The 15,337-nt window shown below is 39.0% G+C and overlaps 1 protein-coding gene across 2 annotated transcripts in view; it reads left to right on the top strand.

Moving 5' to 3' along the window:
* Positions 1–15,337, top strand: part of Plekhm3 (pleckstrin homology domain containing M3) — a 219,853-nt gene that overhangs the window by 88,172 nt on the left and 116,344 nt on the right. For both annotated transcript variants that reach the window (XM_046462966.2, XM_046462964.2), the window contains exon 6: positions 14,365–14,428. In XM_046462966.2, the coding sequence (XP_046318922.1) occupies positions 14,365–14,428 (64 nt within the window). The remainder of the gene's footprint in view (positions 1–14,364; positions 14,429–15,337) is intronic.

Raw genomic sequence — 15,337 nt, 5'->3', positions numbered from 1 at the left:
CATGAGCCAATATGGCCACTTCATGAGGGTCATAAGAAGCTTTACTTCCTCTGGACACTTTGCATTCATCTTTAGGGTGAATGTCAGGATCTCTCTATAAATCTACAGTGAAAAGAGGGAGCTCACCACTACCTTGTTATCGCTTGCTGGCTGCCTAATGGACGTCTCCACTGAGGTTTCAAAGGGAAGTCATTGTTTTACTCTGAAAAGTATATCTACTGTAGTCAGGTCCATTTCAGTTAAGCATGGCATCATTCTCTTAGTTTTTCATAGTTTCAACCTTGACATTATCCTAAGCTTTGCTTTATGGTTCCCTAGGAGCTATCTAGTCATGTCCTTCCTTTACTTTTCTTTCCCATTGGCATCCCCTTTGCCCTTATCCTCAGCATCTTACTGCTAAAATTTCCAAACTGGGAATCCTACCTCCCTTGACTCCCCTCTGCAGTCCATCTAATATACACACTATCATCAAGTGGTCTCATTGGACAGTGGGTAGTTGAGCTACCTGCAGAATGTAGGATATCTTATCTGACCTACATACACAACTTCTTCTCTTACTCAGTCTCCACATGGATTATAGCCACCTACCCTAGCCAAAGTGACGGACACATTTTTCCTAACATAGCACATGCCTCTCCTCTCTACTTGACTAGGCCACTCTTACTTTAGGCCAGCTCCAGTTTTGCCTCTTTCCACCTTAGCTCAGAAGCTAATACCTTCTCTGATCTCTTCCAGTGACGATCCACTGGACCATTCATTTGATACCTAAGTGCCTGAGTAACTTGTGTGTTTATTCTTTCTTGCTGATTGGACTGGATGGTTCTTAAAGACTAAGATTGTCCTATTCTTCCTTATAGCCTAAAATAGAAGACTCTACATGCTAGCTGTGCAATAAAGGCTTATTAATAATTTTATCATCTCATGTTTGTAAAATTGCCTACTATATGTAAGATAATTGTGATTTTTATCAATTAAAAGGGATTTTCCCAGATTTTTTTTTTTGTGTGTGTGTGTGTATGGGGGGAGTGTTGTTTGTTTTGGTAGTGGGGATTGAAACCAGGGCCACTTTGCTTCTGAGCTACATTCCCATCCCTTTTTGATTTTTTTTTTTATTTTGAGACAAGGTCTCACTAAGTTGCTTAGGGCCTCGCAAAATAGCTGAGGCTAGCCTTGAACTTGCAATCCTCCTGCCTCAGCCTCCCAAGTTACTGGGATTACATGTGCCACTGTGCCCAACCTGTTTGTTCTTTATAGCAGCCCTTTTAGGTAGATAGAGAGTGTTTAGAAAGAAAAGAAAGAACCATGACTCTGAAATGCTGTGTGACTTTCCCAGCGTGATAACATTGGTGAGCAGCAGAATCCAGCTAGAACCTGGTTTTCTGAGGCTTAGTTTGCTGTTTCCCCAGTGAATTGCTACTGGTGACAGGATGTCCAAAGGTCTCCACACTCTTAAGAGAACTACTTTTTATCCTCCTGAAGCCTTGATTGAGGTCATTTAGCAGAGTGTAAAGATGGCAGGAAGGTGGCTGACAGGGAGAGGAAGCTGGGATTGCCAAGGTGCTCCGTGCTCACCGGCAGACCTGCTCAGCGTTTTCTGTAGGTCATGTTTGCCAGGCCTTTTCATTTTCCAGACATGAAACTTAAAACAAAAAATCTATAGGGTGGCGGTATATATGTCTATAGCGAAAACAAACATAAAAACAAATAGTATATATTTCTCACTATCATTTTATATATTAAATAAGAAACAAGAAAAATAAACAAACAGCCTAAGAAATCAAACAGCTTTTTAAAAACAAATAGATTAGAAAATAATTGATTTTTCCCCCTCATTTTCACTTGGACTGCTTGCTAAAAACATTACTTAGACTGACACCAGCTGTTTGGACTAGGTTTTCAGAAACCTCATTTTAAGTCATATTTTTCTCTTCTAAGTACTGAAATAATCCAGTGCAGGGAAATTTATGTGATGCTTGAGTACTTCCCATTCCTTATCAACAAAAGTATGATTTGGAGACTCGAGGTGGCTGGTAAATCCAAAGTTTCCATTATGACATAAATTTAAAAATAGTACTCTCCAACCCTAATTGTGGGCAATAGGCACTATGAAGCTTATTTTCCCAGTTTCTTAGAGCAGAATTGTGTCAGTTTTAGGGAATGTTTGGTTCTACATGTTTGTCAAGTTTCATCTTTGGCTTAGATCATTTTGAAGCAACTTAACAGTTTGACTTGGGAATCTCAAGGGAATACTGTTTAGTTAGCTTTTTTGCTTCTGTGATTAAAATATCTGACCAGAACAATTGTAGAGGAAGAATTTTATTTGGGAGCTCATGGTTTTAGAGGTCTCAGTCTGTAGACAGCTGGCTCCATGCCTTGGGGCTCAAGGTGAGGCTGAACATGATGGTGGAAGAGTGTGGTGGAGGGAAGTGGTTCACATGATGATCAGAAAGCAGAGAGAGAAAGACACATACACACACACACACACACACACTCCACTCACCGGATATAAAATATATACCCAAAGCCACACACCCCCAATGACCACCTTCTCCAGCCATACCTTGCCTGCCTTCAGTTACCATTCAGTTAATCCATCAGGGGATTAATTCACTGATTGGGGTTAAAACTCATAACCCAATCATTTCTCCTCTAAGCCTTCTTGCATTGTTTCACATCTTAGCTTTTGGGGGACTCTTCACATCCAAACCATAACAAATACTAAAAGTGACTCTTCTACCTCCTAACCCACCTTTTCCTGTCTCACATTTTCTTTCAAACTATGATTATATCCTGCCTGAGTTCCCACCAAATTATTAGTTTTACCAAGCAATGAGCAATTTCTATCACAAAGACCACCATTTTTAATTAACTTTATTATGATGAATGCCAGGGGGGGGAAAAAATGTGTGTGTGTTGTGTATGTTTGTGTCCTGTCAAATTCTTGTTGCTTCTTCTTTCTTCAAGCAAAGTTTAGCAACTTGCTCAGCTGTTAGACCAGTCCCCATAAAAGTCATTCAATTTACCAGGACTCTTTTCCTATTCCTTCCCTTTTTACCCCAGAAAGACTATCTTTCTAGTGACTTCACTGGAGGTGAGGCTAGGTCCAAAGGTTAAAATGTTCTTTGGATGTGTAATAACATCTTAATAATCCAAAACTGAGCTCCTCATAATATCCCTGACCCACTCCCAAACTGTCCTGCCTCTGCAGCCTTTCCCATCTCACCTAATGGCACTTCCATTGATTTACTTATTCAGGCTAAACACCTTCCTTGCCAGGAACCCTGTGAGTTTTAGATACAAAACCTCGTTACTACTTCCACTTACTAACACTTGGATCTAAGCCACCATCATTTTTCTCTTGGATTATTGTAGCAACTGGTATCCCTGCCCCACCCCCTCCATCTGTTCTTAAGTCTATAGCTAGAGTTCATGTGTACATTAGATGTTGTCACTTCTGGTCCAAACTCTCTAATAGCTTCACCTCTCACTCCACTTAAAAGCTAAGGCCATACAGAGCCTCATTCCCCTTTACTTCTTTGCCTCACCTCCCACAACTTCCCCCTTATTCCTTCTGTCCCAGTCACACCAGCCTTTTTTTGTTGGTCCTGGACACAACCAAAAAAGGCTTCTGCTTGGGTTTTTATACTTGTTTTTCTTTCTTCAGAAAACTGCAGAGTTTGCTTCCTTAACTCCTTTAGATCTTTAGGCAACCATCACTTGAAAGAAGCATCCTTGACCACTCTATTTTAAATTGTTCCCTGCACCTGTCTGGTTTCCTTGCTTATCACCATATAACATAGTATTTCATTTTGCCTGTCTCCCTTTCTTGGCCATCGTGTATAGATGTGGATGCTTTGGTTTGCTCTCCCCACTCGATGTGAGTCACACAGGTCATGGCTCTTTTTCTGTGTTACTCACTGCTGTGTCCCCAGGGCCGAGAGCAGTACCTGACATGGAGTGGGGGCTAATAAATATCTGTCAAATAAATTGATCAAATAAACGAAATACTGTTATCAAGGTTCTGCCCACACAATTTGGTGAAACTGATTTTTGTTTTCTTATTGCAGAAGATACTGTTCGTCATAGAAAATACAAATAAGATAGCTATCCATTATCCTTTCACTCTGGTACATCTTCCAGACCTTTTTCTCTGCAAATGCTTTCTACCCATTAAAGTGGTTTCACACTGTACCTACAATTTTGAAACTAATCATTTTATTTAGTATATTGTGAACATCTTTTTATATCAGTAAATATTTGTCTACAGCATCATGAATCACCAAGTGAAAATGGTGTTTTGATGTGTGAGCATACCTACCTATCACAGATCTTTGGAGTAAATGAAGCTTTTTATTAACAGCATACTCAACAAAAGATTGCATAAGTGATATAATAATAAATGAGCTGGCAGAATTTTTTCATGTTAACATCTCCTCCTTTCACTGTTCCCCAAAAGTTAGATACATTAGGTGGAAGAATTATCTGATAGAAAATATTGCATGCTGTTGTGAACCAAATATGCTTAATTTAGTAGACTAATTTATGAAGAACTTGGCAGTAATTTTTTTTTGTACTGACGATTGAACCCAGAGGCATGTTACTACTGAGCTACATCCCAGTCCTTTTTTTTAATATATATATTTTTTAGTTGTAGGTGGGCACAATACCTTTATTTTATTTGTTTTTATTTTTATGTGGTGCCAGGGATTGAACCCAGTGCCTCACGCATGCTAGGCAAGCGCTCTACCACTGAGCCACAACCCTGGCCCCCCAGTCCTTTTTATTTTTTATTTTGAAACAAGTTGCCTAGGGACTCGCTAAGTAGCTGAGGCTGCCTTGAATTTGCAATCCTCCTGCCTCGGCCTCCCAAATTGCTGGGATTATAGATATGCACCACCATGCCCAATTTAGGGTGGTAATTCTTAAAACAAAATCTACATAGATTAAACTTTTTATGTCTCTGAACCACATATATGGAATATCTTATAACCAAAATCTGAAATCAAAATGTTCAAAGTCGGCTTAATATTGAATTTTAGAAGAAAAACCCATTTTGGCAATCTTTTTTTTTCTTTTTTTGCTGAATTATTTTCATTAAAGACTAGTAATGATTAACACTTCAAGTGTATGCATAACACCTCTAAGCTCAGAAAATGAATACAACTCTTTATGTTCTCTGGGAGATTTAAGGTTAGCCAGGCTTCTATGACTAGTTTTCAAGTTAGTCAATTTGAAAAGTCATTAGCTATAGTTGGGGCAGGAGCCTTACCAAATCAACTGCATGAATCTATCAGGACTCAGAAACTACTAAAATATAGGATGTAATTTTTTATGTTTTCTAAAGTAACTGTTCTTCTCATTCTACTTCAAAAAATTTATTTTCTCTGGGATGACTCTAGCAGCATGGTTTTCAAATCATCTATCTTCCTCATCTCCTGACAGCTCCTCCCCTTCCTTTACTTTCTTCAGAGGTCTTATTTGGCCAGTGTTACACACACATACACACACATACATACACATGCAGGGAGCTACTGGCTGTTCACAAAAGAGTGCCATTCAGTGCTAAACAGATTAATAAACTCTGAAGAAGGAAATCTGAAGAAATTATATATGTTAATTTTACTAAGCTATAAACATATATAGCTTTTTACTGTGAAATTCTTCAAAAAACTTAGGAAGTGGTTTTGTCTTATTCCAAGATTAAAATAAATACACGTAAATTATTTAAACTCATTTTCTGAGACAAGAAAAATCTCATCATAGGAAAAGTATTAGGTTCCTGCTATTGTTAAAAAAATATTTAAGAATTTGAGCTAGGATATATGACAGCTAGGATATAAGTTGTCATTTTTATAATCAGACTCCAGAATTATCATTACCAAAATTACTTCCCAAGTATTTCTACTCTAGGCTTTAGATTATTGCTAAGAAACTTAAGCACAATTTCTGAATAAGCAGGTAAGAGACCCTTATTTCCTATAACTACTGCCAAGATATAATATCTGGTGCAATCTCACCACTTTTCTAACCAATGAGATTAGCAAAATGAGGTATCTAGAGAAATGATTGAAGCTTGTTTCTTCCACGTGAGTTGCTATCGAAATATCTGCCTTTGATTTAAAATTGTTTTCCATTAGCTCAGAGCATGGCTGGACATATGAGTCCTATCCACATCCAGCCTAATGTAACTATTTCAGGGAGAGTTTGCAGCTCCTATCAAGAACACAAAATTGCATCTCCCTGGGGATGCTCCATAGTGCTTTTTGCTGATTTTGGTGGGGGTATGTGTGCCCTCGAAAGGCGAGAGACTGTGACACTTTCAACTCCATACAAATTACCTGCTCTGGAGCACATATTCTTTAAAAAACACAGTAATACTATGTGAATAAATGGTCTTCTTTTTAAAATTATTCCTTATGCACCTCCATCTGTATATCCATATTCTTGTTTTAGACCCTTATCATTTAGAATCAAATCCTGGAGGTTTGCATTGGGTATTATGTTATTTATTGTTTGATTGTGTGTGTGTGTTTTGTGAGCCTGTTCTTTAAAGCCTGTCTAAGCTGAAATATTTTCATTACAAAAATTTTTTCCACTTTATCATTGGGTCTTTAAGTATCAGTTTTACATCTGAAAGAACTGAGCTTCAGGAAAACAGTGATGTGTATTATTAAAACTAACAGAATCTTGCAAATAATCTACATTCTTCAGAGCCTGACCCCATCCCTTTTTTCTCATGACCATCAGGGGCTGGTGGGAATGGGGTCAAAGTCTTCAGAAAGTGGTCACATTAAATGAGTCTTGATTTATTTGACTTAATACATAGAACAAAATGGAATGAGATCCCTTTACCTTTTTTGTTAAGACTACTGCCTTTTATTTCATAGGCAATTATCTCTGAATGTTTAACCCCAAGTACTAGCTACTATAGGACTCTGAATCATATATGACCCTTTTCCTTTTTAATTTTCATCTTTTCTCATCTTTCTCATTAGACCAGTCTATAAACAAGGCATAAGTTACTTTCCCAGTATGTCAGGCCATTCTAAACATGATAAAAATAGAAAATGTTGGCATTGAAAATGATTTTGTTAGTTGATTTTCATGATCCTGTAGCAGTTTTCTTCAGTGTTCTTTGGTACCAGGAGACTTGATAATGCCACCTGCCAGTGATGTGATCTCCTTTGATGGATGAGAGAAGTGTGGAGTTGACCCCTCCTTATCTCTTTTGTCCTTTGGCTTGGGTGTCAGGGCTGCCCAGATGAACTTGCACCGGCATGAGCAGGGCTGTGTACATGGTTGGTCCGCTGTAGAAATGCTGCCAGATCTGATGATTAATAGGATTGTGGTTCAGCAAGGTCACTTAATGCATAGAAAGCCCTAAACACAGCAGCCTCATCAGAAAACAAAAGACAGTGACCTTTTGCAGCAAGGATCCTATTTACCAAAGGATGGCTAAGTCAGATAACCTTCAGTGAGTTTGCAGCTTTTGGGTCCTAATATGTTGAAGTTTGGGGGTTACTTTGGAGAAATTAGTAATTATACAACATTTTACCAAAATTTGAGGCATTTCAATTAAGAAAATACTGTGTGTGTATGTGTGTGTGTGCACACACATTTGCAAACATGTATTTGAAGGAGCTTCCAGCTGGGTCTGCATTCCACTTCCTGTAGACCTTTCCAGGGCCAGCCTCTGTCAGTTTCTCTTACCTCTGTCTTCAGGTTCACTTCTGTGCTAGCTTCTTTATTCTGGAATATAAATATGCCCAAGTCTCTCCCATCTTTAAAAAAAGAAACATTTTCTTAATCCTACATCTTTCTTTAGTGATGGCCAAATTTCTCTCCTTTCCTTTAAAGCTGACTTCTTAAAAGAATGATCCACAATTCCTACCCCTCTGCAGTCTGGCTTCCCTCCTCCTGCTCTGAAACTGCTGTCTGAGATTATTGATGAATTCCTCCTTTCCAAATCTTGCAGCACTTTCCAGGCGTCATGAGAGCTTTCCTTGTGTTATTTGACCTCCCAGTTGCCTTGAATGCCATTGACCCCCTTCCTTCTTGAAATTCTCTTCTTCCATGGCTTCCATGATGCAACTCTTCTGCTTTTTCTTTTCACTGTCAACCTACACTTTCCAGTCTTCTTCCTCCATCACTTTTTAAATGGTGCCATTTGGCCAGGGTTCAGTCTTCTCATTTCCCAGTGTGCCATCCTGGCCTCTCCCTTAGTCTCTTGGCTTCTCCTAGAACTTCTAGGCTATGGGCACACAAATCTCCTCCCTGAACTCAGGTGACTCCACTTGGACATTTTACAGACAATTCCAGTCTACTCTCCCAACAACTGAGCTACCCTTTTCCCAACAAGATGGCTCCTCTTCGCTATTCCTATGCCAGCATACAAAATGGCCTTTTCACACTTTACCTACCTAGACCACTGTGAATACCCCAGGCTTCTTCCTGGCTTTTACTTTCTATTAGTCAACATGATCTGCAGATTCAGCTATGGAAATCTCTCTGATGGTAGGCCTGTCTCTCCAACCCTGGGGCAACTATTTTAATTCTGTTCAGGCCTTTATCATTTCTCATGTATCCCTCCAACCAAAAGATCTTCTATTCACTCTCTTCTTCTGTACCCTCTATCCTTCTAGTCACAAGCTAACTACACATTCTCCTGCTTGAGACACTTGGGTGTACCTCATCTTTTGGGGGGTGGAATCTTGGTGCATGGCATTGGAGACCCCTCATGGCTTGCTACAACCTAATTTTCTAAGCTCACCTCCTGCAGTGTGCCTTCTCAAATAGGCACACACATATAGCTCTTTCTTGTCCCTAGGACACAAGTCCCAAGCATTGTACTCATCCTGGCCTCTGAGCTCCTATCCCTGCTGCTCCCTCCACCTAGAATGTATCCTACTTATTCCCATCAACTTCAGCTTCTTAGTTCTCAGAGGCCTTTCCCAATCAGGTGTCCCGCCAGCTTCCCTCATGCTGCATAGATGTCTGTATGTTAAAACTATGTCTTTCATAAGTCCGTGAGGGCCCAGCACATTGCCTGGCACATGCCATGAATGCAGCATCTATTTATTGCAATGAAATATGTGCTGGTTTTAGGTTCTTATTTTAAATTCTTAACCACAGTGAGAAGTCACAGATATTGCATTAAATTCATGGAAGATAAACTGATCACAAGTGTTTTCTGAGAATAAAAGTAATCACCCATTCTTTACTGAATACACTAATAGTAAATTTAATGCAGACATGACTATCTTTTTTTAAAATTTTTATTTATTTTTTTTAGTCATACACAACAGTAGAATGCATTTTGATATATAATACATACATGGAATGTACATACATCAATCATATTGCAGACATGACTATCTTAAGGGAACACCAAGCTTTGCATCCCAGACATGAATGGTTGCTCCCCAGCAGGGTCCCTGAAGTGACTATGTCCCTTGGGAGCCCCATATTTTTCTTGTCAGATCTGCCTCCGGCAGCTTAATTCTACCTGAACAGGCCTGAGCCTTCAGGTTTCTCACAACCCCTTCTACTAATCAGAGTTCTGAAGAAGAGGCCCTAGGGAATCCCAGCTTGTTTAGTCCATTTCACCAAGGGTTCCTGTCTGATGGGCCAACTTGTAGAATTTAATTCACAGCAGGGAAGAGCCCTGGGTCACCAAAAAGGGAAGTTGCCATGGTCAACCTTTTCCTGAATTTGATTTTTATGTCCCTATTTGCCCTGCCTACCCCTGTGGTTGCCCTGTCTGAAGAAGATATTCAGAGAATATATTACAAATTCAGTCTGCCTCAGGGACAAGAGGAACAAGGGGCAGTGAGCCCTTATTTGGCCCTGCCTTAGAAACTGTAACCTCCTCTGACAGAAGAGCATGACCCTACCTCTAAATAGGTACAGAAAAGTCTTTTATCCTTTTATTTACATTAAAAAGCATCACTACAAGAGACACAGTTTAATACCTCCCAGTTGTCCCTCTCAGGAAATTTATTCTTCCATTTGACTTCAGTGCTTTTATGCCACAACTTCCTTCCTCCAGGGAGAAGAGCTAATTGGCATTATCTGTCTTAAAAGTCTGTTTTTTAATGGTTGTCACTAAATCTTTTGGACACAACATCTTCTCCAGACACAATAAGCTTGGTTCCTTTATCTTCTCTGCACATATTACATTTTCCAATTCTTTGTGTTTATCATGATCAACCTCATATAAATTATGGTACTAGACATTGAAGAGTGATAAAGGGAGACAGTAGACAAAGTGTTCTTGGAGAGACTTAGAAGCTCTTGGAAAGGAAGAAGGAAAATAAACATACATGAGATATAGTTACACACTTAGCAACATTAAATAAATATATAGCTAACTTCACCTGTACAAATAGTGTTGAAGGAGTATTAGAGATGGCCACATTCAAAGTGAGTTAGTTATTGTGAAAACAATAATGAACAATGTTTGGAAGTAAGAAGGACCCAGAAAGGAGACACTGGAAAGTCTCTTTTTTGCTCATCAGTTATGTGCATTGAAGAATCCATCTCCAGTGCCTGACACTCAGTAAGTATTTGTTTGATTGGATAACTTAGTACCCTAGTTATCTAGAGCATAAAGGGCATGCCAGTAGGATTTGGTTTGTAAATTTGCAAATAATTCTTGTATTCTACATACAAGATATAGACATTTTAGAAATTTGTAGAGATTTTAGAGTAGAGAAAATTTTAAGTAGCAAAACCTAACAGATACGCTGCCCTCCATTTGTCCTTGCTATAGATTATTTCAGTCATCTCCCTTCTCACTCTGTCCAGCTGACTTGACTTCCTGAAAACCAAAAGAAGAGGTAGGAGCTAATCTTGAATGACAGTTCAGCCACTTATTTGAATCACAATGTTGCTGTTTCTTAGTATGCTACCACATCACTTTCATTTTATTCTACCTAAGGATTTTCATTATCAATTACCTTTCAAAAAGATTATTCCTCACATTCATGTACTCCCAATCACCCTGTCCCCCATACTAGAACATCGTATACTGCTACCCTCAGAGTCCCTCTGAAAGACTGTCCTCGGTTTCCTTTTCTGCACATATATTTGAGTCTCAAGTTGCCTTGCAAATGCTTTAATACATTCAACAACAACAGCAATAAAACAATAATATCTAAATGTTCTGTTATATTCCAGACTGAATCCTGAAACAGAGATAGGGCATTAGTGAAACAACTGATGAAATCTGAATGAAGTGTAAATATAATAAACATAATAATTAATATCTGAGTTTTGACCAGTGTTCCATGGTTATATAAGATGTAAACATTTGAGTGAAGCTGGATAAAGGGTATAAAGATGTGAACATGTTACACAAAAAGAGGAAATTTAGACACTGAAGTACATATCCAGTCCTGATTCTTTGCAAAATGTATTTCTCAAGCATGAGAAAAGTTGAAGACCACTAAAGTATACTTTTAGATAGTTCTGGATATTGTAAAGTAAACAAATTAAAAACAGATGACCCTTGTCCGTGCTCAGTCCCCTTCCTGTTAACTCTCTCTTGGTCTGTTTCATCCATCCCCACTACTTTTGCTGTCCCTGTATGCTGATGCCAGTAGTGCCCTGTCTCTTCTGCATCCCTCACACACTCATCCATACTTGTTGTCCCCTACACAAGCACTCAATATTCAGCATGGTTGTCCTCTTCCTTGACAATCTGCCCTCCATTGGCCAATGGCACCACCATTCTATCACCCACACCAGCCTACTTCAGTCACCTTCAACTCCTTTCTCCTCACCCATTCTAAACATTGTTAATTCTTCTTCCAAAAGCCTCTTGTGTCTACCAATCCCCCACTTCTTTCACTACTTGTCATTAAAAACATGTAAGACCTTGTCGGGTATAACTGCCTACAGTCTCTCCATCCCCCTACTGAATTCAGAGGGCACAATAAAGTGCATTTTGACCGCTTCAAAAAAGTCATTTGACTATACTGCTACTGGCCTAAACAGTAACAAACATCTATCTGGAAGAAATATGCATGCTATAGCTAAATAGGATGGTTAACTCATACCTCCCTCCCTCCTTCTTCCACCCCCAACCCCAGGAAACTGGAAGGAGACCTATAGATTCAGAAATCCTGGCCTTGAATCCCAGCTTGTGACCCTGGGCAAATCAATCTATGCCTGTGAGCCCATTTCCTCATATGTGAGACAGAACTTGTACTTAATGTTCAGGACTATTGTGAGGACTGAATGAAATGATGTGTGTTGAGTGCCAAGCCCAAAGTGGGCTTCTCTTACTGTTCTTAGTGCTTAACACTGTAAGGTACCATAGGAATAGGTCTCTTGATCATCTTTGTCATGTGTTATTGCAAATGGAGGTTGTTTTGTTCTATTATTTAGTACTGATTTCTGGGCTCTACACATATATAAGCCCTGTCATTTTCAAAAGCTCCCTGAGTGATTCTAATAGACAGCCAGGGTTATAATCCACACGTCATATCAGTCCAGAAGTATGTACTCCATGCACAACTCTTACCATCTTCTATATCCATGTTATGCCTTGCCCTCACTCGGCTTCCTGATTCTTGAACTCAGATCTTATTCACAGATGTCCCCCTAATGACTGGCATAGTGTTTGACATGTAATGGACAGTCATAAATGTTAACTGAATGAGTTGGCTTTTTTTCATTTAATAATAAGATAATTGCATAGTAACATGTTAGACAAAGAAAATGCCAGCACCATGAGTTTCAAGTATGTGTGGTATTTTCCAACTATCTATACTTTGGTACATTTTTGCTTGCTCATTATCCATTTCTTTAAAATTTATTTATTTATTTATTTATTTATTGCAGTACTTAGTACTGAACCCAGGGCCCAGAGCCTAATACATGCTAGGTACTTGGGATTGAACCCAAGTATTTATTTTTTGTTTTGAGACAGGGACTCACTAAGTTGCCAGAACTGGCCTTGAATTTGTAATCCTCCTGCCTCAACCTTCCAAGAAACTGGAATTATAGATGTGTACCATTATGCCCAGATCAATTTTTTTTCCTGTTCACACACTGTCATCTCTCCAGATGCAGTGGATTGACAATAGCAAAGATATGAATTTTGTTTGAGAGCCCCTATTTAATATATTTTTTAAATTATGTTAATCAGCTTTTAGTCACTGTGACAAAATCTTGAAAAAAAAACATATTGATGGAGAAAAGACTTATTTTGGTTCATGGTTTTGGAGGTTTGATTCATAGTCATTCAGCTCCATGTTTCTGGACCTGTGTGAGGCAGAGCATCATGACCAAGAGCATGGTGCAGCAGAGCTGCCCCCTTCATGCTGACTGTGAAGCAAAGGGAGAAAACAAGAAAAGGACCAGGGACAAGATATGCTCCTCCAGTGTGTGCCCCTAGTGATCTACTTCCCCAAAATAGGCCCCACCTTCTCTAGTTTCCACCATCACTCAACAGTCCTTTCAATTCTGAACCTTTCAATGGACTAATCCATTGATGATACAGCTCTCATCACTTCCGAGCCTTACCTCTGAACACTGATGCTTTGGGGACCAAACCTTCAACACATGAGCCTGTGGGGGACATTCCAAATCCAAACAGTAACACTCATTATTCTCATCTGCACTTAGGTTTTAAATATTACCATCACTATACATTTAAAGGATAGTTCATTAATGTGATATCAATACCACAGTTCCCCATTAATGAAAACCATAGAAGGTTCTGACATACATGTGGGTTGTTAATCCAATGTTCCTAAACTCTGAAATTAATTTAGGTTTGCAGTATTACAGCTAGAAATCTATTTGGAGACATTTCAGTTTCAGTCACCCTTATTATATAGTGCAGAAGCTGAAGTTTCTGGGGCTAGGGGACTTGCCCTAGTTCATACAGCTTTTTAGGGACACAACTGGTATGGGAAAACTAATGCCCTGGTCCTCAGGTCTAGACCATTTCACAGTACTTGTAGCATTTACAGTAAAAATGAAAGACCAGGTCTAGAGATGGAGCTCAGTGGTACAGTGCTTGCCTAGCATGTGTGAGGTCCTGAGTTCTATTCCCAGGACCACAAGAAAAAAGAAGGAGAAGGAGAAAAGGGAGAGGGAAAGGTAGAGGGAGACAACAATGACAATGAAACTCATACTGCCATTTCTTTTCATTCTGGGATCTATGTTACAAAAATATTTGAGGAAAAGAAATTATTGTGAGTTTCTTAATAGATTTGGAGAAAAAAAGACTTGGAGAGTAGGGGTAGAAAGGCAAGAAGTCAGAGGATAAGAATTCTTGAATAAGACTTTGAAACTTATGAGAAAAGGTGTCTGTGGCAACACAATTTACTTGTGTATCTGCCCTTTTTTCAGAATTTTCCCCAGAGAATACCTCCTTCAACAGATCCACCTGTATTCCCTGGCTGACCTGCAGCAGGTAAGTGCTGAGGGGCCATTGCATTTTTCATTTTCTTCTAGGGAATTGTCTGTTGATTATGGTCTTGGCACTGAGTCCTGCCATCACTGGGGTCATGTTCATCACAATCCCTTATACTTAATTTCTGTTCAAAATGGGAGGGAAAAAAACAGTATAAAAAGATACTATAGGACAATAACAATTACTAGCAAGAAAGTGGAGAAACTGGAGCTCTCATGCATTGTTAGTAGGAATGTGAGTAGTATAGCCACTCTGGAAAACAGTTGGCAGTTCTTCAAAAAGTTAAACATAGATTTACCATATGACCCAGTGATTCCTCCCCATAGTATATACCCACATGACTTAAAAACATAAATTCAGATAAAAAAAATCACACAAAACTGTTTTGTGCAGCATTATTCATAACAGCAAAAAAACTGGAAGAGACCAAAAGTTCATCAGCTAATGAATGGATGAACAAAATGTGTCTATCCATTCAATAGAATATTATCCATCCATACAAAGGAGTGAAGTGCTGATACATGCTATGACATGGACAAACCTTGAAAACATCATGTGAAGTGAGAGAAGCCAGATAAGAAATCATTTGTATTTTATGATTCTATTTAAATGAAATATTCAGAATAGGCAAATTCATAGTGACAGAAAATAGTGTTGGCTATGATCTGGGGAGCTAGAGGGTTAAACAGAGACTGCTAGTGGATGTGGGATTTCTTTGGAGGGTGATAAAAGGGTTCTGGAATAAGTGATGGTGGTTGCACAATCATGGATACTAAAAATCAGTGAGTTGTTTACGTTAGAAGAGTGAATTTTCTGGCATGTGACTTTATTTCAGTTTTTTTTAATGTGAAGAAAAAAGATGAAAAACTTAATGATTGCATGTGTTAAGCCAATGATTGTGCTCAAGCC

This window comes from Marmota monax, unplaced genomic scaffold (genome assembly GCF_021218885.2).
Source record: "Marmota monax isolate L192 unplaced genomic scaffold, Marmota_monax_Labrador192_F-V1.1 WCK01_AAM20220418_F8-fsc00095, whole genome shotgun sequence".
Classification (NCBI taxonomy): domain Eukaryota; kingdom Metazoa; phylum Chordata; class Mammalia; order Rodentia; family Sciuridae; genus Marmota; species Marmota monax.
This window is presented reverse-complemented; position numbering and strand designations above follow the sequence as displayed.